Genomic DNA, 23950 nt, shown 5'->3' on the forward strand with positions numbered 1-23950 from the left:
TCAGTGAAGCATTAAACGTACCATTCTGGACCCACTCATCAAGCTCATCTTCAGTTGCATTCATATATTTTTGCCATTTGTAAAACTTTGCGGGGCAAGTATACTGGGCATGTTTCATTCCCTGATTGTAGCTAAGCCTAAACAACTCGTTTGTTGTACTGTTTCATTTAAAAAAGATCATTTGTACAGGAATGAGGCATGCTCTAAACAATGTTTCTTTTCCCTTATTTTGCCAATTTTTTGTTCCTCAGACATTTTTCAGATCAATTGATTTGGACCAATATGCATAGCCTTCAATCAATAACTGGGAACCAAAGGATTCAGAATATTTAAATTTCAGATTGGTCAATAACATATGTATATCCTTAGTAGGTGGTACCTTAAAATATTATGACTCAGCATTCTTTTGACTGTGCCCAGAAAAATATGCAAACTTTTCAGAATATGTTTTGGAACTCCCTTGCGGTGGAGTGGGACAATGTTCCCATTGCGTCTAATTAAATACAGTTTTTGGACTGCTCGCTCTATGTATGAAATGGTGCCCATAGTAATTATAGCAAAACATATCACCATGATTTTCTTTGAATTGATAAACATCTTCTTTTTCAAAGACAGTATAATATTGCAATTCAGTCATAATAGAATCAACTGTTTTCACATCCCAATCATCAGAAACATTGCCTGGTATCACTATGTCATTCATTGATAATTTGAACACATACGGTGTTTTAATAACTTCAGTGGGACCATATATATCAAACATTACTTTGTCCCAAACAATCCCATCAGGAATTGGCACTGCGGAAATGTTCACAAAAGAAAAGTCTCTTCGGACTTTATGTGAAGAAAAATTTGGTTTCTAATCCTCCTCCACCAGTTCAACTGTCGATCTTTCAGGTAAAAAATGACCATGTATTCACAGGAAAAAGGTAATGACAAACCCAATCCATAGTAGAAAGGAACATACTGTTTCCCCCCACTAAAATTAAGGAGGTAGCTGATATTTGGCCTTACATTGCTACTTCATATGTGAACTTTCACAAGTTAAGTAGACTCAAGGCTTTATTGTTTCAAAAGCATGTGGCCTTTCATCTGCGCGTGAGACCTACGCATTTCAAGTGGCAAGGTCATCAGCAGAAATACAGTCCCTGTTAAATACAAACTTTCTGAGACACTTTGGTGAACTTGTGGGATGAATATTTAATGTGTCCAGTACGACTTGAATCGCACATTTTTTCAAACCTGTTGGTTCTGGTTTCATTCACACCTTCTTCTCCATATTCGGTTTGATACCTTCACCTATACATTAAATTTTCTGTAGTGTTTTTGGGGGATTTCCGATAACTTTGGCTTTACGAGCTGGCATCCTGGTGTTGCTGTTGTTTATGCGCAATGGCTTGTGTTTCGGTGCCTGTGGTGCTCTTTCGAACATGCACTGCAAGTTTATCTTTCACAGCAGCACCTCCCTGCAATAGATGCTGATCTGTTGATGTTCTCGCTGAGGGTTCATTACCAGACATGCGCACTGAGATTGCGTTTGCTGCGTGAAGCTAATTATGAGTTACCCTTCCTGGAGGAAGTTGCCACCAACTCATCAATGGTCACTCCACGGGATGCTGCCTTGGCTGACACTAGGGCTATGGAACACACTTGCTCCTTGATCATTTTTGGCATGGACTTTCCAGTTCTGACATCTGCCGAAGTGGAAGATCACCTGTTCTCCATGACTCGTACCTAGTTTGGAACTTTTCTAAATTGACATGTCTTTAGAATTCGGTTACAAGTCACATGCTCATGTTTTAAATTGCCACATAGTATGCTTGTGTGTCCTTTTAACTTGTCAAAATCGACCTGTTTTTTATAGATATCTTAGGTTGAGCTTTTTAGCAATGAAATTTTAGGTTTGGCTTTGAACCACTTTCAACCGACAACGGGAGGGTGCAGTGTAGCCATTTTAGTTATAGCTCCATGCACGTTAGTTTAGCACACTAGGCCGCTGTGCACTTTGATCTAGATATATTTTATTCATCTTTGCATTGTTATTTTTACAATAACCAGTTTTACAGTCTTGTTTTATTTTTATTCTCACCTATCTAACTGTTTTTCCTTAGCCCAGCACTGTGTTCTCAAACTGTGTTCTCAAACAAGACATTCTTGATCCCTTTGTGCTTCAGTCAAGGCTACAGTTTAGTACATTGCCGGTGAACGTAGTAGAAGTTTAGTCTCCAACATTCGTAGAAAATACACATCCTTACGTAGGGACATTTTCTTAGAACATCAGCTGAGTTATTATAAAAACACTTCCTAGTCCTATTACACCTCAGGAGGGCGATTCCAGCCAGGAAGCCACAACTTTATGCTGACTGCTGAATGCTTCGCTGCAGATGCTAACGCAGACAACAGGCCTTTGCACAGGTATACAGTTTTGAAAGACTGCACAACCATTACTCCATAAACACACTGCTCTTGACATCACACATTATGTCAGGGACAACATCAACATGAAATTATAGATGGCAGCATAATATGTGAAATCACATATTATATTACTATCAACATCATCAATTGCACTGTGAAGTAGGTTAAAACTCACGGACCAAAGAGTTCAATGTGTTTGGTCTGTGACATTTTCAGATAGATTCTTGGCACAGGTCTGGCTCTTGGTCACACCTTGAGCACTGTAATGACGTACCACAGAGTTCATGACCACAAAGAAAACTAGGGTCTATTTTAGGATGCACCCAACAGACTGTAGACACTGACCCTGGGCTTTGACCAGACTCTTTGTGCTACATCGCTTTCCCTAGAGCCCACTGTGCTCAAACTTTGGTTACAGTCAGGTAATTTGTAAAAGGGACTGGCCTTGGCACAAGCCTTGTGCTCAGAACTACTTCCCCAGAATCTAAAGATCAGATTTTCACAAATATATACATGAATTAGCATTCAAATTTATTGGTAACTATCTAAATATTAATTTTACTATTTACTAAGCACATTAACCAAACTTGCATACTATCAACAATTCTAGGGGTATTACTTGAGCCAGAGTGGAATGGCAACTCTCCCTTGAGCTCTGTGAAGCCTGCTGCAATTATTGCGGTACTGAGCTGCTCCTGGACACTTTTGGTGATAAACTCATCTCATAGAGGTCAGCAGTGAACCTGTCAAACAAGTGCATCACAGATGTAAACTCTGTGCTGGGAATTCAGAACGTTTTTGGAACCAGCTGCTCCATGTCTGGAGGATTCAAGATGACTGACCACCACTAGCATGAGTATGAACGTGGCATCAGGGGTGTGGCTTTAAAGCTTTTATGCCTGCTCGATCATTAGCTTTCCCTAAAGAGGGCATCCTTATGTACTTGGGTTTTGGTGTTCTTCTTACTGCCTTCAGCAGCTGTCCTGCTAGGACATTGGTGCCTCCTCCTCCTGCTTGATCTGTTTTAAGCTGCTCCTGCATATCTCATTGTCTTATTTGCTCAATTATCCCTTGTTACTCGGACATGTGATCTGTACCCCGTTCATCTTAGGCTATTTTCCGACCAATACAATTATTATGAGTGACTTTTACCTGCGGCTATAATGTGCTCACATGTCTGCCTACATTCAAAGCAATTATATTCACAACTGAGGTACGCAGCTCCAACTAAGGAACTGGTTGCCTGTGGGAAGTGCTTGACCCAATTGGTTTCAATATCCTATACCATGGTCTACTTCCTTGTAGGTTCTATCTGTGGTGGGGTGTTTGTGCGACCCTGAATTTCACAATGATGTTGTCTTCCTCTGAAGCTCCAGAGGGCCTGCTGCATACAAAACACTCACATTACCTATTGGTTCCCCAATTTTTCTTGTATGACTGAATTTTGCTGTTAATCGGTACAGGAATTCTTTGTCTCTCAAAATGTTGGGCTTTAAAACCTCCAAAGAAAAAGAACCAAAGGAACTCTCAAACATACAAAACAAGAACTGATTCTTCAGCAGCAAAGGCATCCTTCAGGCCATATTAAAAAAGTGAAATTAAATACATTATATTGAGCAAAGTACCAAAACCAACACAGGCGCACTACATGTGGAGGTTGCAGGTATTCAGAAAGATCTCAAGGATCTGACGTCAGGTTGATGAGTGGGGAGGGATGAATCAACTTGGTGAACGATGGTGCCTTAGCACAATAGAAACAGTTCAACAAATTAGATCTGTTAATCACCTCTCTCAAACTTAACATTAATGTTTTGGAGGACAAGAATTGAAGGAGGAAACTCAAAATCTTCAGCCTTCCAGAGGGTTTTTCGCTAATTGCTTTCCTCTAATCCTGAATCCTGAATATGGTTGACATATTTTATATAAAGACTTTGAGCTAGAGCCCGCTCATAGGGTTCCTACTTTCAAAAACAACAATTCGTCCTCCCTGAGAACAATGATCTTCAAACCATTATGCAAACAGCACACTGAAATGATTCTTGCACACAAGAGAAACATTAATCCACCACATGGCATGGGGCAAAGATCTTTATATCTGAAAACTACTTGAAAACCCATAGGAAAGGCTTCCTGACGCTCAGAAAAAGGCTTATTGTCAAATCTATTCAACATGCATCAATTGGCACATCAAAATTCAAAATAGTATTTCAAGGGGAAACAATTGTCTTTATGGAGCCAGCTGACTTGGGGTCATTTTGAGAAAATAAATCTGAAACTCTGATGGTTGCGAACAACAGTATTACCTGATATGATAGGCATAGCACAGATCTCCTGCTTGAGATGGTTTGCCTTGTGAAATGAAGTATTGGATGCTTTACCATTGTTGTCTTTTTTTTTACATAACTTTCTAATTCATACCTCAATGTTGTTGCTCTGTTTCCTGATGGTATAATTGTGTTGCTTTACAATGTTGTCAATATTTATGCTGTTATCGTACTGATGCGTACTACTTTCCACTATTCATGAAGGTTTAAACTTGTTAATGTTTGCACATTGCTTTATTTTCCAGGACTATGTACTTTGATGTTACTGTACAATATTAATGCTCACAAGTGCTCTCTTCTTCTATACTGCAATTCCTTTTAATACCCACATGTATTACTTTGCCCGCTTACAATGATTGCTGCTGATAATCTCGTTATAGCTGTCCATTGGCCTAATTCATTTGTCGCTAGATCTACAGATTGCTTGGGTGATTATAAGAACCTACTGGAGACTCTTGTTTTATTATACCATTGTTTTGTGGTGGATCTATTCCCACTTGGGTCCTCTCTAGTCCTGTTCGATGACCTTGTCCCTTTTTCAGACAGTCCACACTTCGGTGAGGTAGGCTATTGCTCTTATATGAGTGGTTCCTCTCAATTTTATATTTTACCTTTTATTTATTCTTAATATTCTCTGAGTTTTTTATTTTTGGTGCTTCTGGGACTTTGGGACTTTGCGCTCTTCTGTGGGTTGAGCCATTACTCTTAAATGTTTGATTCTTCTCAATATGTTTTTTCTTGATTATTCTCTGAATTTTTACATTTTGGTACTTCTGTCTTCTTTTTCACTTTTATTTTCTGATCTGCCTATTTGGTAGTCATGGGTCCTGGCTCTCTCTCTGGGTTGCTTTTTGTCTCCACACCTTTTCCTGTTCTTACATTCAACATATTGCCATCACTAATGGGGTCTATTCACTGCCATCACTACGTAATCTTCTTTAACTCTAAAGGTTTGAACCATCCTGTGAAACACTGCAAGTTTTTGATTGCTGTAACAAACTTAAAGGTGACATTGTTCTCTTATGAGAAGCTGAAATAGGTTACAAAGAGGTGCATTCCATAGTTAGTGGCTTGGTTCAGGATTGGCACACTGCCCTACTTCTAGTAAGAAAAATAGTGTACTCACCCTCATCCTCAAAGCCTCTGGGCTATCCATTATTTCATCAGAGCATGATGATCAGAGCTAGTTACTCAGCTGCAAAGTGGCAAATTAGAATTATACACTGTGAACATTTGCACTCCCAATAGCGAAGTTCATCAATTTTGGTCTGCTTTAAAATTCAAACTTGCTTCTCTTCCTCTGGCAGCTCAAATAATGTTTGGAAGTGCCTTTAACACACTTTTGGATCCCACCCTTGACAGGCTATCAGCATGCACATTCAGGTCTCCACTTGTTCACAAGAGTATGCGTTCCCTCTGCACCGATCACAGCCTGCTTGATATGTGGAGACTGCTGAACCCTAAAAGTAGTGAGTTAACTTTTTACACCACAACATAAATCCTTTACTAGAGTAGACTACATCTTAGTCAATTCTTCTTTACCTCAAGATACAGTATCCTTCTCCATTGAACCAGTCATGATCTGTGGCCATGCAGATTGCCCACCATGTCCAACAGGTCATTCTTGGTAGATGAATCCAGAAATATTAAAACATGCCTCTAATGTTCATGAACTTAACAAACAGCTAAAATGGTTTATCCAACAATTTAGTAACTCTGTTTCCGCCCCTGTTACTCTCTGGGATGCCCTGAAATGTCCAATGAAGGGTCAGACTATTATACGTATGGCTAAAAAAAAAAAAAAAAGATATTAACTCATCTATAGATAAGCTGACGAAAAACATTCTTTATACCTTTACCTCATAGATATCTAACGCTTCAGTCCAGTACCCTTACTTCCTTTTAAGCATGAGATGTGATACTTGTTTAGCAAATGTTATTAATCTTTCACTTCAGTTAATAGATATCTTTTGAGTAGGGCTATATTCCATTATGCAAATTGTCCTAAAATGTGTCTAGGAGATAGGATAGAACATCAAGGGTAATTGTCGATAAAATGATTAGAGTTAACAGTTTGGTATCGAGCACAACAATTTGATGGTACAAGCCCCTTTCCATGCTGGATAGCTTCTGAAGATTTGGCATTTGTATTATTTACTATTGGGCAGCTTGCCCTTCTACCCCCTTGTAGTGTAATTAGCAAATGTTCTATATCAGTAGATTTTAGAATACAGGAGCCGAACAATGCTTATATCTAATAGTGGACAATTTGATTGAAAAGTCAACATATTCAATATTTCATTTAGTTTGTTAGATTTCTTTTGTCTGTCATGTAGCATCAACATGTTCCCATTGAAATAATGTTCATTTTTTTTTCTATTATTAATTTGATACACATAAATAATTAATTCAAAATGGAATGCAAAATTGAGTTACCAGTGCTGTAGCCTTGCATTGTTTCTTTTGTTCTACATTTAAAATTCTGAAATATCAAGTATATAAAAAATTCCCACCACAATTATTATTCATTATTAATTAATTCAATTTATAGGTGACGTATGGAGTTAATTAAAAGTGATTATTAAAGTTGTTTATAATTAAATAATAAATATGAACTATTTTCAGATGTTTGAAACATTAAAGTGTATTGTTTTACAATGTTACCTACCTACCTACATTATTTTCTATGGGAGGGTGTATCAGTGGGTGTCCATGTGTGGTGCTGGACTTACTACTGTTTCTTTTCTGGCAGTAGTAACTAACACTTGTAAAATTGGCTCTGGCCCCTTTTTCGATAGGAGGAGACATGCAAGTCTTCACTTTTGAGTAACTTTACACTTGGATTTTTTGCCTACGTAAAAGTAGCAAAGTTACTCAGAAGGTTAGTTGTAAATTACACATTGTAGATTGTTCACAGGTGTAAGTTACCTTCACATGCAGATCACGTCTGCCGAAATCTAAATCCCATAAGCAATAATAGATTTAGATGGCATATCTGTCCCCGCTGTGATGGAGTAGCAATCTAAATCAGGCCCTCACCTTCAGGAGACATCTCAAGGCACAGCTGTTCGAGCAGTAGCAGCCCCCCCTCAGTGCCTTGAGACCCTCACGGGTGAGTAGTGCGCTATAGAAATTCTCTGATTGATTACTTTGTTGGACCTGCTATCAAGGCCTTCACATGTAACATTTTTAAATTTCATAGATGTCAGCACTTACCCCAAACACCACTTCCTATGAAAACGAGGACAGCAATTATAAGCAGAGCTCCACTGACCCATAGTATACGTCTATGCCACTGCGGACACTGGGAATCAGCTGTAAAGATGAAAGTTTGAGAAGATAAGAGTATATCAATAATTAATCAGTATGCATGCAATAATAATTTTAGGTCATTACTTAGTTACCGGTACAACTAAGATGTAGTCTTTGTAGAAGCTGAAAATGACAGAGAAGTAGCCTTTGATTGACCACATCTCATCTGTAACTTTCATGGTGTTGTAATTAGGATCAGAGGAGTTCTGAGCACTGACTCTGGTATTGACAGATGGGTTTGTCCTCTCCCGCAAATGTTCATCAAAGCTGGGTGCCACCTATAGTAAATGTGAATTGGATTCATAGAGGTGATGCCTTGCACCCCTTTGCCAAACTAAGGCTAGGAGATGGCAGAACATGCAGAGTTTCACTCCATGGCAACAGGCAGAAATATGCATGTTGCGCTGCAATGTAGCATCAGTAGCGTGAGCAGCTCTGAAACATCAGAGAGAACGGCAATATACAGTGCTCAAGCATGCACAGCCTTTTTGGTTGCTTTTGCTGCCACTCTAGTTGAAAATCTACTAGAGCAGCAGGAAATCTACTTAAGAAACAGCTCACTGACGGCTACCGCTCGTGACCACCCGCAATTACTTGCGTTAGAAAATGGCGAGAAGGGCTACTTGCATTTCTGAAACCTCAGTGGGAAAATATTCCACCATGCTTTGATTGGCAGAATTTGGCCAGCACTTTACATTGCAAGAATAATGTGAAATCGCCAAATTCCACCAGTTCTGTAGGGACAATGAAAGGTTCCACCTTCTCCTATTTATAGGCTGCTCTTTGTGAGTGAGTAAATATAATAGACCCAATCAATTTATTGGGAGATTAGGAATTTTAAGAGATATTGTTGGCTTTCTGTTGAGTTGAAACTGAAACAGGCCCAGGTGGCATCCATTGCCAATGTGAAAGCCGGAGTTTGAGAACCACATGAATTACATCATAAGTGGGGGTAGAGCCATCTTTACAGAGTACTTACATCAAATGAAGGCATTGCTCTATTTTAATGCAGCCAACCACAGCATGAATGGCTTTATATAACGTCTTAAGAATCTCTGTCTTGTTGTAGTTCCCCTACTCTAGAATAACAAAGTGACATACGGTTTGCAGCATAAAAAGAAATGTCTTTAAAGTCATTGGCTGTTAATGAGTTCTTAACTAATACGTAACTGTGAAGAGCACCTCAGAAATAACTTTCAAAACACTGCATGTATGGGAACTAAAGAAACATCCTTAGTTGAGGAAGATAAATATTTTCTCTTTCAATGTCCACAGTGCGGCAGTGGTCCATCTATCTCTGTCAAGGACATGAGGACTGAGTCAGCTGTAGGGCTGGTAATTAAAAGGAAACACCCACATGAGTCTACTGTCAACATAAAATTGCACACTTTTAGAATTCCACCCTGAAAGATACTCATTTACAGAATTAGCCAGACCCAGGAAAGCAGTAGTGAGGTAGAGGAAACATTTAGAGCAGGTTAACTGAAAAGCACTTGTTACCCTGTTCCGAAGTAGAGGTTCTAACAGAATCAGGTGTGGAACAAATGTAGACTTTTAAGACTAATGGGAAAGTAGTTAGTGATAGACACCTTGCAGAGGACCATACCACTAAGAAAAGGTGTACCCTTAATGAAAGAAATGTATTTAACTTAACGTCAAATTTAGATAAAATGAACTATTTTCCGAGATCCTCTCTAATGCATCTCCTCTTCTCTTCAAATTGTAAAGACCAGTTTTCAACACTTGAAAAACACTGCTCACTCACATTATTTTCACAAGGAACTTAAGGTTTCATTTTATGCGTCATGATACAATTTAGACATCTCGTTCATGTCAGCAGGTACTTTTCACTGAAAGCAAAACTGTTAATACCAGCTGGGCTCCCATATCATGCAACCAGGTGAACATTTTAATTATTTGCAGAAACAATATCCAAAGCAGTTGTTTGCTTTTGAAAAACGCAAATGAAGTGCCCCTTGTATGCTGGTAGTTCTTCCAGCACAGGGCTGAAGGTTCTCCTTCTTTTCCTGTTTGTGATGACCACAGTTTGAGGGCAGTTGTGAACAGGAGAAATAGTATCAGAAGGTCCACACCTTCAAAGGGGAACTGTCTAAAACTATTATCTAGGTGAGTCTGTGGCAAATGGTCCAATGGCAAAGAGTTTGTTATGGCGGGCCTGCTGATGGAATGAAGAGGTTCCTCTGCTATTGAAATGATCTGGGATAACCATCAGTGGTAGATGGGGTGTTCATGGATTTTTGGCAGAAGCTCTGCTATCACTTCACTGTAATATTGTGTTGAATGCAAAAAAAAAGCTGGTCAGGAAGGTTAGGTATAGACAGGTTACTTTGAGCAGTAGGGGGAACGTGACACATCTCCATCCTTGAAACCTGATTTTGTCAGCTCTAAGAAGATGCTTCTTAGCTGCCTTAGATGAGATACTGTACCAGCAGGTCATAAACCATCAGAATGAGGTGAAATACGTTCTCAAATTATGAAAAAAACACTTCTTTTCTTGCTATATGTACTTTGCTAGATGAAATATTGAATTGGGTTGCAATAAAAATCGTCTCGCTTTGAAATTTCTTATGGCTGAGCTTAAAGCAAAGATAAGAAGAAAAGGTTGCCAAGCAGAGGAAAGTCATCTAGAAGAAATGCTATAGTGTTTTGCATGGTTTTCAGTATTTTGATTATATGGGCATAGCAGATACATTTAATTTATGAAAGGGCCGTATTACTCAGATTGAGTCACTTACATGCTGAGATAGCTTGTGACTCTCAGACCAAGCATTCTATTGAGAGAGAGGCTAGTGTAAGCCTGGTTAACTATACATCCATAAACTATGAATACATGTGTCTAGTCCAAAATTTGTATTCTAAGATAAGTCTTGCCCCAGACGGTATCATAATGCCTTAGTTGTTTGTCTCAGGGGCAGTATACAATGTAATTCAGCATTGCCCACAAATGGGATGTACAACACATTATGTTAGGCTTGATTTAGCATTTAGTGGGCTTGACACATTCCTGAAAATGGGAGAAGGTCAGAGATCATGGCCTACTAGGTGGGATATTTCTGCTCTACAAGGAGCTAGAGAGCTGCTTCCATGGGCTTACTTCACAGCAGTGAAAGTGCCAACTCTGTGAAACGTTCATGCTGAGAGAAAACAAACTCTCAGACAAAACTAACAAAGGAGTTTGATTTCTCTGAACAAAAACAAAAATACTGATGGAAGCTATCTCTTATCTTTAGGAGCAAAAAGCACCTGGATGCATTCTGAGAAAGTGCTTGATATGGTAAAACTGTAGAAAGTTCTAAAGAAAATCTCAAACCGGTTTAAGAGGTCAATTTCACATCTATACACAGGAGTGAAGATCAGATTAAAGATGAGTAGCATGAATTGAGAAGAGATCGAGTTTAGCCGTACAATGGGACAGAGGTGTCGTCGTCTCTTCTATTTGCTTTGTGTATTGAACCAGTCACATAAAAAATCTGCAAGAAAGGAGTTGGTGCAGAGTTGTCTTTGAGCGGACTGAAAACAAATATTACCTGCAAGCTATGCAGTTTTATATCTGGATCCAGGGCAGCAGAATAAGGAAAAGGGTTTGGGTATTATCTGTTATGTTTCAAAAGTATGCAAGTGTGAAATAAATTATACTAAGATTGAGCCAGTGTCATGGCCCCAGGAATTACACATTACCAGCACTATAAACACAATCCAGCTGAATAAAAATTGTTAGGTGTTTCGGAATCCACACAACCAATGATTTAAGGCAATGTTAGGAATATAGCTATGTCCTCTTAAGGTTAAGATTATGAGACAGGTACAAAGATTGGACGAAAAGATGTTCTCATTAGCTGGCAGGATTATCTTATTTAGAATGACTGTTCTTCCTCAATGTATTTTTTTCCAAACACTGACTTATGAGTTAAACAATAGCTTTAATGAGCTAAATGGAATTGTTACTAGATGTATTTGGTCTAATAAAAACAGCAGGTTTGGCCGAACAAAATTATGCTCTTCAATAATCTGTGGAGGCTGGGCCAGTAATTGAGAAGTACTCAGTAGCAGCTGTGTTAGAGTATCAAATGATTATTACTACCACTTGGAACATGGAATGGATAACAATCTTCTGGAGGCTATGGTAGGACACGACTGAACAATAGGATAGCTTTTTAAACTTGGCCACTTGAAATATCTTCAGAATGGACATTAAAAAATGAATTGAAGTTACTCTCACATTTTTGATAAATATGCCAGATTTTCAAAAATCCCCTAACTTTGTGAACTAACTGCCGTTTGGCATCATGCTGACATTAGCTCTGAATTCTGAGGAGTCCACACCATGGCATTAGGAAGCTGGAGAATCTGAAGGGAAGTCTGATTTAAGTAAATATTAGAACAATTTCACCTGTTATGCGCATTGTAAAGCACGCTCTTAACTGCAAGGGTATCCTGGCACTGAGCAGGTGTGTGCACCTAGCCTGACTATTGCAGGTTGGTTAATTGAAAAGCCAGGTCTTGGGCTTCATGTGGAATTCAGGAAGAAAGGAAGATACTCTGATGCAGAGTGGGAGGTCATTCCACACTTTAGGAGGGATGTAAGAGAAAGTCTGTCCTCCTGATCTGCTTCTGTGTATGCTTGAGATGTGTGTGAGTACGAGTCCTGCAGAGTGGAGGTGCCTGGGTGGTTGCTGGAAGGAGATACAACTGTTCAGGTAGGTGGACTCTAAGTTATGTACCGCCTTAAATGTGTGTGTGAGGAGTTTAAAATGAGCGTGCCTGTGGATCGGGAGCCAGTGGAGCTCTATGAGGTGTGATGTGCATTCTGTGTGGGAGGTTGATGATGATTATGGCTGCTGAGTTCTGGATGGTTTGTAGTGTTCTAATGAGTTGCTTGGTGATCTCAATGTAGAGGATGTTCTCATAGTCCAAGATGCTGGTGAGAGTGACATTTTTTCTAATGTTGCTTGGGTGCCATTTGAAGAGCCTCTTCAGCATCTTCAGGAAGTGGAAACCGGATGCAGTGATGGTGGTGACTTGATCATGGCTGGCCACCAGTTGGAGGTTCATGGTGAGGTGCTGTTGCCAACTATCACTACTTCTTTTTTGTTGGTGTTGAATTTGAAGCAGTTGGCTTTCATCCAGTTAGCGATTTTGGTCATGCAGGCAGTAAACTTGATTCTAGTGTTGGGGGTCTTGTCCGAGAAGGAGAGTATGAGTGAAGTGTCATTGGCGTAAAAAAGGTTGTGGATGAAGTGTGCACAGATGATACTGGCCAGAGGGATCATGTATGAATTGAAGAGGGTTAGGTTGAGCGATTAACCTTTAGGCACTCCGAAGATGGGTTTGCTGGCTTCCAAGTGGTTAATACACAGAATGAAGAATTACCTCTTATAACAGTATAGATCATGGTGTTTTATTAGCATACTTAGAAGATAAGGCAAGATTTACATGTTCCTGTTTTCTGTTAATGGATATTATTATAGTTTGAAGATTTAAGTTAGCTGGGGGTTTACACATGAGCAATTATATAAAATTACATTTACTGTTAATATTTTTTAAATTGATGGATTTGGTTATGTATCATTGGTAACAGAATAGAATGACAGTATGATGTAACTCCTTTCCTCCAATTTACAAATTGACCTCCATCCCTTGGCAGAACAGTCTGATGACCCCTCTCCAAAGCTTAAATAAGTTCCTTAATTTTGAAGATCATCTTTTATCACAGCTCCATAGACACATTAATATTATCTTTGCCGATGAGCTTTGTAAGTTCCCATATTAACCTGTAAATAGCAGATTCAAGAGCCTCTTATTAAGATCTAATTTCAATTTCTAGAGCTTGAAATATGGTTAAATGAGTAAAGTTGAATAAATTGATGCTTCTAGTCTGTAGAAACTGGTCTCCCGAGTGTTGGGCTATTTCATAATCGCTATGTACATGTGGTTCAAAATTAAAATAAAATTAATTAGACTTTTTCTATATCTGTTCTCTATATCAGGGTTTTTAGTAGAATAATCCAGTAGGAAAGCTGGAGTAGAAACATGTCAACCACTGAGAAGTGATGAGGGTGGTTCCAAATTTTACCACATTTCCTTTCGTCCTAGTTTTAATTTTGTACTAGTGAACTACAAAATAAATAAATCAATGAGGTAGTATCACCAGATGGAGTTTTTTTAAATAGAGGACAAGGATAGAACATACTCATCAAACTTTTCTCAAGAAATATACATCTGAGAACTTTGGATGATCCCACTTGGCAACTTGTTTACTGGTGTGGAGCGACCCCTATGATACATCATGTAACCTATTTTGGGTGAGAGGTCTGCTTCATTTTTTTTTTAAACTGTCTCAATTAAGAATTCATTACAGTCCTATCCTCATTAGTCCTGCATCCAGAAAATATACATGCATAACTCTTGGTTTCGTATTTTGAGAGGAAGAACTGTTCTGGTTCCTTTATTAAAGTCACAATTCTATTTGGTTGAACTACTATATAACGCTTCACATTTTGTTGAACTACTATGTATGTACTAGAAGTATTTATTATCTTAATCATATATTTCAGAATATACATATATATGTTTGCAAACTGTGCTCTAATTTCAGTGACCATACTCTGATATTGTCTTGTAAAGTTTGTACTAATAGTTAATTTGGCAAAATCTACAATTATCGAGAGTCTCAGAGTGACCATCCTAATAAATAATATTTAGGCAGGTCACTATTTGTGATCCTTTGTAATCGGCTGCAAACACAGGAATGCAAGGAACAATGGACACCATCCCTGTGTTTACATTCCCAAACAGGAGGCTTTGGGTCTGATTTAGAGTTTGGCGGTTGAGGTTACTTTGTCACAAACATGATGGATATCCCGTCCGCCCTATTATGATTTCATTATATCCTATGGAGATTGTAATACGCCGGATGGAATATCTGTCACATTTTTGATGGAATAACCCGTCTGCCAAACATTAAATCAAGCCTTGCGTTTTAAACACCCCCCATTGTTTAAGGGAACAACAGTTTCTAGTTTGGGAAGATATCTGGGGGTGGCAGGTTAGGAAGCTCCCTAGGATGACATCACAAGCAATTTCCAAAAGGTAAGGGGACCCTAGAGGACCCCATTGCCTTTGCAGATCACTTACCCCAACCTTTGAGATGTTGATAACTAATTGATAATCAATATATTGCAACTGCTGATGCTATTCAGTAAGGGTCACTAAACCCATTTTGCAAGTGAGAAATGCATTTGAACACACAAAGTGCATTTTGAACACTGTATAAAAGGCAGTTTATGTTTTGCAAACTCTGTGATTTTGCAAATGGTTCATACATGGGGAACTGTGTTACGAAGAGCCACGGGGAGCAAAGTGCATTTGCACCCACTTTGTGCTCCCTCTGGGCACTTTGGTATTACAGAAGGGTCTGCAAATGCATGTGAGTCCCATCTGTAATACAGATAGTGCTGTCACATGTATTGCCAGTGCTATCTCAAGAGGGTGTTCCCTACTTGCATGGGGGCATGAAGGAATTTCTCTCTCTGCCCGTGCCCTATCATGGATACGGGTGCAGAGGCAAACATGCCTTTAGGAAACACACTTTAATTGCACCACAAAAAGATGGCACGCTTTCAGTGTGTCGCATAAAGGCAGCCCTCTGGAGGGATGGACCTCTGAGATACCCCCTTACAGACAAGTGCAGTCAATCACTGAACCTGCCACCAAGGGGATCTCAGATCCCTCTTCAAAGTTAAGACAGGTTGCCGCATGCACAGAAAAACCCAGAGTAGTGTTTATACAGCTGCTCAGTATTTCTCTTGAATGCGCTGCCCTGGAGGCAGGGCAAGTTCGCTGCTGCCCAGAAGGCAACGCATTCTACTTGATAGGGCACACTTTTTCTGTTTGCACCTGGCACATCTGCTCAAAGGTGCACCGTGGTGCACACAGGAAAAGTGTGCCCTCTAGTAGGTCCCCTGGACTTCAATTTTGATGTGTGCCCTTCAGATCAGGTGACAAGGAAATGTCATCTGCTGGGCCATCTGCGATCTATTCATACCCAGAACCTATTTGATCTGCATGGTGGCAACGGCAGAATGTTTGGTCAAGGCTCAAAATGGATGCCAGACAAATTGGCTGTTATTTCTGATGATAAGCATAATTTTTCTGCCATTGCATTTGCTTCTCTTCCATTGACTGAATTAGTTAGTCTCCGGTACACAGTATGCAGGGCTAGTCTGAGTTGTATACAAAAAATGTAAAAATAATGCCAAAAGTGTATATTCCTGTCTTTATTCAGGTAATTACTTTTGTCCAGCAAGTACGTTTGCTGGCAACTACCCAAACAGTTAATAGCAAAGCAAATATTCCAGGCATTGACTGGTGACTCTTTGGTTATGGCAACTGATAATAATTTATAATTATATTAATAATATATTTTTTTAAGGAATTGTGTTTTTTCATGAATTCACACAACTCAGGATCAGCCCGGTAGGTGTTGGGAGAGTTGTCAAGCGCTTATCTGAGTAAATAGTATAAAGGCCAAAATATATATATTGCACCAGTGGTGCCTGACACTGAAGGGGCTACCTATTGTGCAGATGTGCACATTGTTCAAGAGGAGAATGCTGTCACTCGCAGTCAGGTAAGCCAATATGTGAAGTGGACTGAACTTGTGCCTCATTCTGCATGTTGTGGAGGGTGGAAGTAAAATGAATGAACATCACTGCAGCAGACCAATGCATTACTAGAGCTGACTGAACGCCTGCTTAAGTTAATAAGCATAGTATATACATATATATTGTATATATAAAAAATTTTAAACAAAAGGTGTTGACTAACGCAAGATGTGAAAAGTAGTGATTCATTTGAAAGAAATACAAACCTGTGTTATCATGATATTCTTTGACCAGCTATCTAGTTAAAATAAATCACTAGACTGACTCTGTTAATTAACGTGCAGTGGTTGATGATTTGTGCTTTGCTAAATATCAGTCTCACTTTATCTTCGCTGCTTAGTTGAATTGTACAAGTTTGGAAAAGTACTTTTTTTCTAGTACTGTCTCAGAAGAAAATGCAAGGGTAGTCCCTCTATAAAAATAGCATAAAATACTAGAGATGAAGGGCTGATTTAAAACTCAGTGGATGGGTTACTCTGTCACACGGGTGGCAGATATTTCATCTACTGAAATCTAAATCCCATAGGATAGAATGGGATTTAGATTTCGGCGGAGGGGATATCCATCACTGTTGTTACGGACTAATATGTCCACTGCATGCTAAATCAGGCGTGTTTGGACCTCAGGAAAGTCTTGAGGGACTGCAATCCTAATAATAACCCATTACACTCTCTCATAGGGTGTCTGCCCATTGTAAGCACTGCATAAGTTGAGAGACCTGCAAAAGCTAAGTTGGACCCAACAAGTGAATGATTTACTTTACAACTCAAAACAATGAGAAGTTCTTTTAAATAAAAATCTGCATCAAAGATGAGTTTAAAAAGTATGATTTAATTTGGTGTAATCAAAAGAATAAATTGCAGGTGTTTTGTTCTCTAGGTCAGTCAACCATAAATTAAAATATAACTTTTGCTCTTTAATTAGCACATGGTCACCATTATATCTTTCTTAGTGAGGGTAGACAGGAGTCGACTAAAAAGTAGCAATTTCACCAATATTTCTGTACTTTATTTCAATCTTACCTGTTAATGTAACAGTATCCTTTTTTATTAAAATATATATTTTATTGTGAACATTTTATGTCAAAATAACAATAAATCTGAATACATCTTAATAAATTAAATTACTCAAGGAAAGAATACTTTTTTAGTTCCTTCATTGTGTGTTGTTATCATGAATTGATTTTCTGAGCCAGCTCTGGTTTTGATTACTGGACTCATCTTTTATGGTTCTCAGATTAAGGTGAAGTTAGAGATAACATTCATTGCTTTATTTTGTTTCTCTGATTTTATTGTTATTTCAAAAAAACCTATCTCTTTAGCTTTGCCTATTTTAAAACATATGTGTCTATTATATCAACCCTTTATTTTGACTGGCAGTACCAGTGATAAAAATATAGTTAATGCTTCACCTATATTGTATATTTAGAACTGTCTTTTGGAAAAGTTAGGTAGAAGGTGGTATTTTTTGCTGGTGTCAAATCTATGCTAGTGATCAGTGGCTTTTTTTTTCCTCAACTACAGAACAAGTATAACTACCACAATATTGTCTTAAATGGATTAAAAGAAACTATTTCTATTTCAGAGTGCCATTAATTTATGTATTTTCATTTACCACATAATGCTTCGTTTTATGAATGTTACTAATGTTGTTAATGTTAAGTGACAAATAAAGACTGAGGCTGTTATTACGACCCTGGGGGTCATGAGACCACCAGGGTTGCAGTAGAGGTCGGACTGCCGCACATTTTGACCGTAGCAAAAGCGTCATGGTCCGACTGCCAGCACTGCCATGTTGCCTCAGGTCAACAGCCTGGCGGTGCTGGCGGTCTTAATCCAGTGCTGCCCTGGGGATTACGACCTCTGTGTTCCCCAGCAAAGGCTGATGGAGACGGGGTGCCGGGGGCCCCCATTGACAGTACAATGGTACTGTCGCAACTGACACACAGCAACACTGCAGCCAGCTCGATTATGAGCCGGCCTCAATGTTGTGGTGAGTTTCCTGCTGGGTCAGCGGGCGGAAATGCTGTTCCCCCCCGCTGGCCCAGCAGAAAATTCTTAACAGGGACCGGACTGGTGGTCTTATGACCTAAAGAGTTTGGCGGGCAAAACTCTTAATGAGGCCATGATCGGCATGTTTATATGAATGTCACACAGTGCAGTGCAGCAAGTGACAGGGAAAGGACAGTAATGTACTGTATTTAAGTCAATAAGGTGCATTCCTGCCTTTTCCTCTGCACTGGTGCCCTTTCGGCAGCCCAGGCACCCTGGCACCATGGAGCAACTGTGTCTTCCTTGCATTCAGGATTGTTTTTTTGCAGGAAGTGAAACCTTCCTACACACAAATCATCCCCTGAGGCATACTCCATCTATGTGCTGCAGAATGCGGCACACATATAAAGAGTAAGTAACGAGGAGAAATAATAATTCTCCTTGCTATGCCTTTCCTGGGAAGAAATAGGGGGTCATTACAACCCTAGCGGACGGTGTTAAAGCGGCGGTAAGACCGCCAACAGGGCAGAGACGACCGCTGGGCTGGAGACCTGGGTCTCCAGCCCGGCGGCCGTGACAATACCGCCGCCGGTATTGTGACCCGGCTTACCGCCGTGGATTTCCAGCGATAGGAACCGCCATGAAATACATGGCAGTAAGTACTATCAGTGCCAGGGAATTTCTTCCCTGGCACTGATAGGGGTCTCCCCCACCCCGACTCCCTCCCCTACACCCTCCACCACCCCTGCCACCCCCCAAAGGTGGCAGGGCCCCCCTCCCCACCCCGACCCCCAACATAACATTACTGACACACACCCGACACGCACGCAGGCACCACCAACACACATACACGCTCACACACCGACATACATGCCAACATCCACACACACACTCAGACACGTACACCCACATTCACGCACACATCCATACAGACATACATACAGACAGACATGCACACATTTCCGAAACACGCATCACCCCCGCAAGCATGCATGCACTCACACCCCCCCTACATACACAGACGCACACCCCCATGCACCCACACAACACACAACACCCCCCAACCCCCTCCCCTAACGGACGATCGACTTACCTGCTCCGTCGATCCTCCGGGAGGGGACAGAGCCATGGGGGCAGCTCCCCTAACACCACACGGCCAACAGAACACCGCCGCGCAGAATCACAGGACGTGATTAGCTCGGCGGTGTTCTGTTGGCGTGGCGGTGGAGGTGGAGCAACCTCCACTTCCCCGCCGTCCGCAAGTATGGCTGTTGGCGGCTCTCCGTTGGAAAAACGACGGAGGGCAGTCAACGGTCATAATACGCCGCACGGCAAACCACCACTACTGGCGGTCTTCCGCACGGTGGACCCTCGGCGGTCTTCTTAAAAGACCACCGAGGTTGTAATGACCACCATAGTGTTTCGGCGCATTCCCAGATTTCCCAATTCAGGTAAATGTGGAAACGCATTGAAATCCATGGGAGTTGCATGGGAACACCCATGCAACACACACTGATAGTCTCTCCAGGCCAGAGTAAGGCAACAGAGCGATTTGCGCTGTGTTGCCTCATTCCAGATTAATATTAATGAAGCCACTCGAGGGGGACACAATGTGGTCTTTCATGACTTCATAAATCACATCTTGGGTGTGTGTCATACATGTATCACATTGTGTGGTGCAAACACGATGCAAAATGCCTCATAAAAAATATTATGTCTACCTCCTGGGTTGTCAAAATTACTCAAACTGTATATTTTCCATACAATCAAATGTTTCTACTACAATTTCTGTTAAAAAAATGAATACTCTGTCTACTTCTTGTTGGTCATGCTCATTTTCTCTTAGTCCTTTTACACGTATTAACTTGGAGAGTAGTTTAATTCAGACTTTTTCAGACACAGGTTTGAGAGAAGATTATTACTGTACTTGAAACCAATGCTCCCATATTTTTGCAACTTTTTCATAGAGGCATAGCTGATGATATTAGACAACACTAAGCATTATTAAAATTAGAAAAGACATGGGTAACGTTTACATGAAAAGAACCCAAGATCTCATGATACAATTTTTTTAATAAAGCAAAGAATTGTTGTGAAAAGTTAAGAATTTGGGACAAATGTGGGGGGAATCTGGCTCTCATGTCAATGACTGATAGCAGACACACCCATAGCTGTAATTTCACTCAGCTTATTGAAGGCTCTATAAGGTAAAAAAGCGTTTATAGGTAAAGATGACATATTCTTTTGTAAGGTGAGAGATGTTTTACGTTATAAGGCGTATAAAAGCTACCACAAAGCTCTAGAAAACGTAGCACTATTGAAAGGTAAATCAACAGAATGTGAGCGGTGTAACATCTTTACCTTTATCTCCCAATCATCAGACCTCTTAGTTGTGAATCATCATATTGAAGGTATCAATGGATCAGGGAACTTGGCCCTCATGGGCTAATTGTGTTCAATGAATACCGCACAGAGTCACTATGTCAAGGAATTTCTTTTGGGATGTCACAGTAGCTGGAGCTTTTACTATCACTTCAGTGTGACCAGTGTTTGAAGAAATCATAAGGATTTACTGGGATCTTCATTCAACTGGACAGAGAGGCAAGATATTTAGGATTCAAAATATCATCACCTCACACGTTTTACCGGGGAGCCCTTGCTGAATTAAACTGAAATGGTTTATTAGGGGTGGGCAGAACTCTCAAAGTTTCACTTTGCAGAATTCTGCGGAGCTACATAAAAACTCAGTGAGATTCTGCAACTTCTTACAATGGGTGGAAAATATGAATATCCCGCTGCACGCACTGCAATTTAGCACAAGTAGCATATCAGCACTGACAAATCAGCGCAAACAGCACCATGCGGTGTGCAAGAGTGCACTACCATTCGAGTTGATTTTGCTTCCTCTCAAATACAAGATTCACTCAAGCAGCAGCAAATCTATTCGAGCAGCAGCAAATCTATTCGAGCAGCAGCAAATCTATTTGAGCAGCAGCCCTCTGATTGCGACCACTCACGACCGCCTGCTACCATCCGCATTAGAAAATGGAGCTTGGGGATGCGAAATCTCTCTTGTGTTGCTTTTCTGGAGCATTATAACTGATCCTCACTAGAATAGCCTGAAGTGACCAGGCTCTCCTACGTCCACCTGCAACATTACTCCAATGCATTAAAGGACTGACTCCCTGGTGAAATGACACATGTGAAAATACCTGTGTGTTTAAATACATTTGGGATGGTAGCATCCTAGAGGATGCCTGGCCTCGGTGAACACGCAGAAGCAGCTACCAGAGGAGGAAAGGGGGAGCCAGCGATCAGCATGAGTAGTAACTTGTGTCCCTGGGCTCCAAGAGGCAAGCACTGTCACTTGGGGTGTGAAATGAGGCTTCACGAGTATTTTACTAATAAGGTTCTGTTTTGCTTAGAGATTTTTTCACATTGTGCAGCATGTAATCCTCACCACTCACGAAACCATCAATAGCAGCAAATCACCCCTATATTTGGCGCCCCTACTCTGTCGCTATACCATCCATCATACGAATGCACTCACATCTGGTTAATGTAACATCTCCCTACATTTGTCAGGTGGTCACCGAGAAATGTACTGTGTGTGAGAGGAATCCACCAGTGTAACACTGAATATTACAGATTGTAATTAGAAGGTAAACTCTCAGTAGGAGTTAGGCTCTCTGGTGCATCTCTGCACCGGCTTGAAGCGCCTAGAGAAAATTATAAATAAATAACTACTTACAGCGCCTGTTTGCTGCTCTCCTCTCCTTAGCGCGCGAGGCACTCCCAGGAATCCTGATATCTGCATACACAACATCCCCCGCCATGTGAAGGGCTGGGAAGGACGAGCTCTCGGGGTCCTGCGGTGCACAAGTCTCAGCTCCTGGAGTCACAGAAGCGAAGTGTGTAGCGCCTCTAAGAAGCGGAAGTGTGGCAGCTCTACGTGACGAGGGACCACTGACGCCACTTACGGAGATTCCTCAGCACCAGTCCAATCTCTCAGCGATCCCACCCAATCCTGTGACCTTTACTGCAGTGATGTCATTTGGAGGTGCGTGTAGCGAAAACATAGTATCGGGGTAAATATTTATTTTTTATTTTATTTTAAAATTTATTCCTCGTGCAGAATCGGATCACTCTACAGATTAACCCACAAGCTAACAATAAAACAAGCAGTGCTTAAATTCAAACTAAGTGAGATTTGATGTGGACCAAATTAGTCTGTACACATTTGGACGACTCTTTAAACTTTGGAGAGTTTTAATCTCCTTTTGAAAACCAGAAGATTTGAAGTGAAATGTTATTGTGAGGCGCATGCCCAGAACCAGACTCCTTGTGCCTGGTGCCTGTTCATCCCTGGTTGTACCAGAGAACATGCAGACGGATCAGCAAACAGGATCTTTAAAAGACAGTTTCCTGAGGAGCTGTTGTTAGGTTCGGTGATAGACTGAAGTGACTTCAGTGATTCGTCTCCTCACAGCTGCTCTAAGTAGCTGTCATTAATTAGAAGCTGAACTGCTGAGTTCCATGCCTGTGTGTGAGATAGAAGTAGACTTTTCTAAGCAGAAAGCTACAATGTACTGCAGTAGTTAAACTCTGACATCATGATGCTTTCACTATGACACAGCTCCTAATGTTATAGCTGGTTCTAAGTTGCCGGCAGTAATCACTGATGTTGGCCTTGTAGTGTCTGAAGGTGACAAGAAGGTCCACATACCCAACGACCTGGTCCCCAACTATGTGGTGGGAGATGATACTGCCAAATGTCTTGCGGCATATGAGAGGGTCCTGAGGGTGCACAAGATACCAGAGGAGTACTGGGGGGTTGCGTGTGGATGCATAATCCTACAGTGGGGAGGGACACTCTTCTCACACTAGTGATAGATGACCAGACCAAGTATGTCCCCATTAAAGTCATCTTTGTTTCTAAATTTGGGGTGCCCCCACCCCGCAATACCCCAAGAGGATCAGGGACAGCCACAAAGTTCAAAACCAGTCTTATGTAGATGCCTTAGATTCCAATAATAAAGCACTGAATGACTGAGTGATGGGCAGCAAAGTTAATGATCATGATGAGCTGTACAGCCTGATTCTGAGGGAGCACACACTCAAGATTTGTTTTACAGCGCTGCACCAGCTTCTAGTGGCTAGCAGGCTGACTGATCCCAGGAAGCTTGCTGAAGAGGCCGACTTCTGGTACAGGACAGACAAG

The 23950-nt window shown here is 40.7% G+C and overlaps 1 protein-coding gene across 1 annotated transcript in view; it reads right to left on the reverse strand.

The window, feature by feature from the left end:
- LOC138246802 (killer cell lectin-like receptor subfamily B member 1) overlaps positions 1-22699 on the reverse strand; it is an 88766-nt gene extending 66067 nt beyond the window's left edge. Inside the window, exons 1-2 of the mRNA XM_069201564.1 lie at positions 22481-22699; positions 7959-8057 (exon numbers count right to left, since the gene is read on the reverse strand). Coding sequence (XP_069057665.1) covers positions 7959-8057; positions 22481-22565 — 184 coding nt within the window. The 5' untranslated portion in view covers positions 22566-22699. The remainder of the gene's footprint in view (positions 1-7958; positions 8058-22480) is intronic.
- Between the last annotated feature and the right edge of the window lie 1251 nt (positions 22700-23950).

Source organism: Pleurodeles waltl, chromosome 7 (genome assembly GCF_031143425.1).
Source record: "Pleurodeles waltl isolate 20211129_DDA chromosome 7, aPleWal1.hap1.20221129, whole genome shotgun sequence".
NCBI classification, from domain to species: Eukaryota; Metazoa; Chordata; class Amphibia; order Caudata; family Salamandridae; genus Pleurodeles; species Pleurodeles waltl.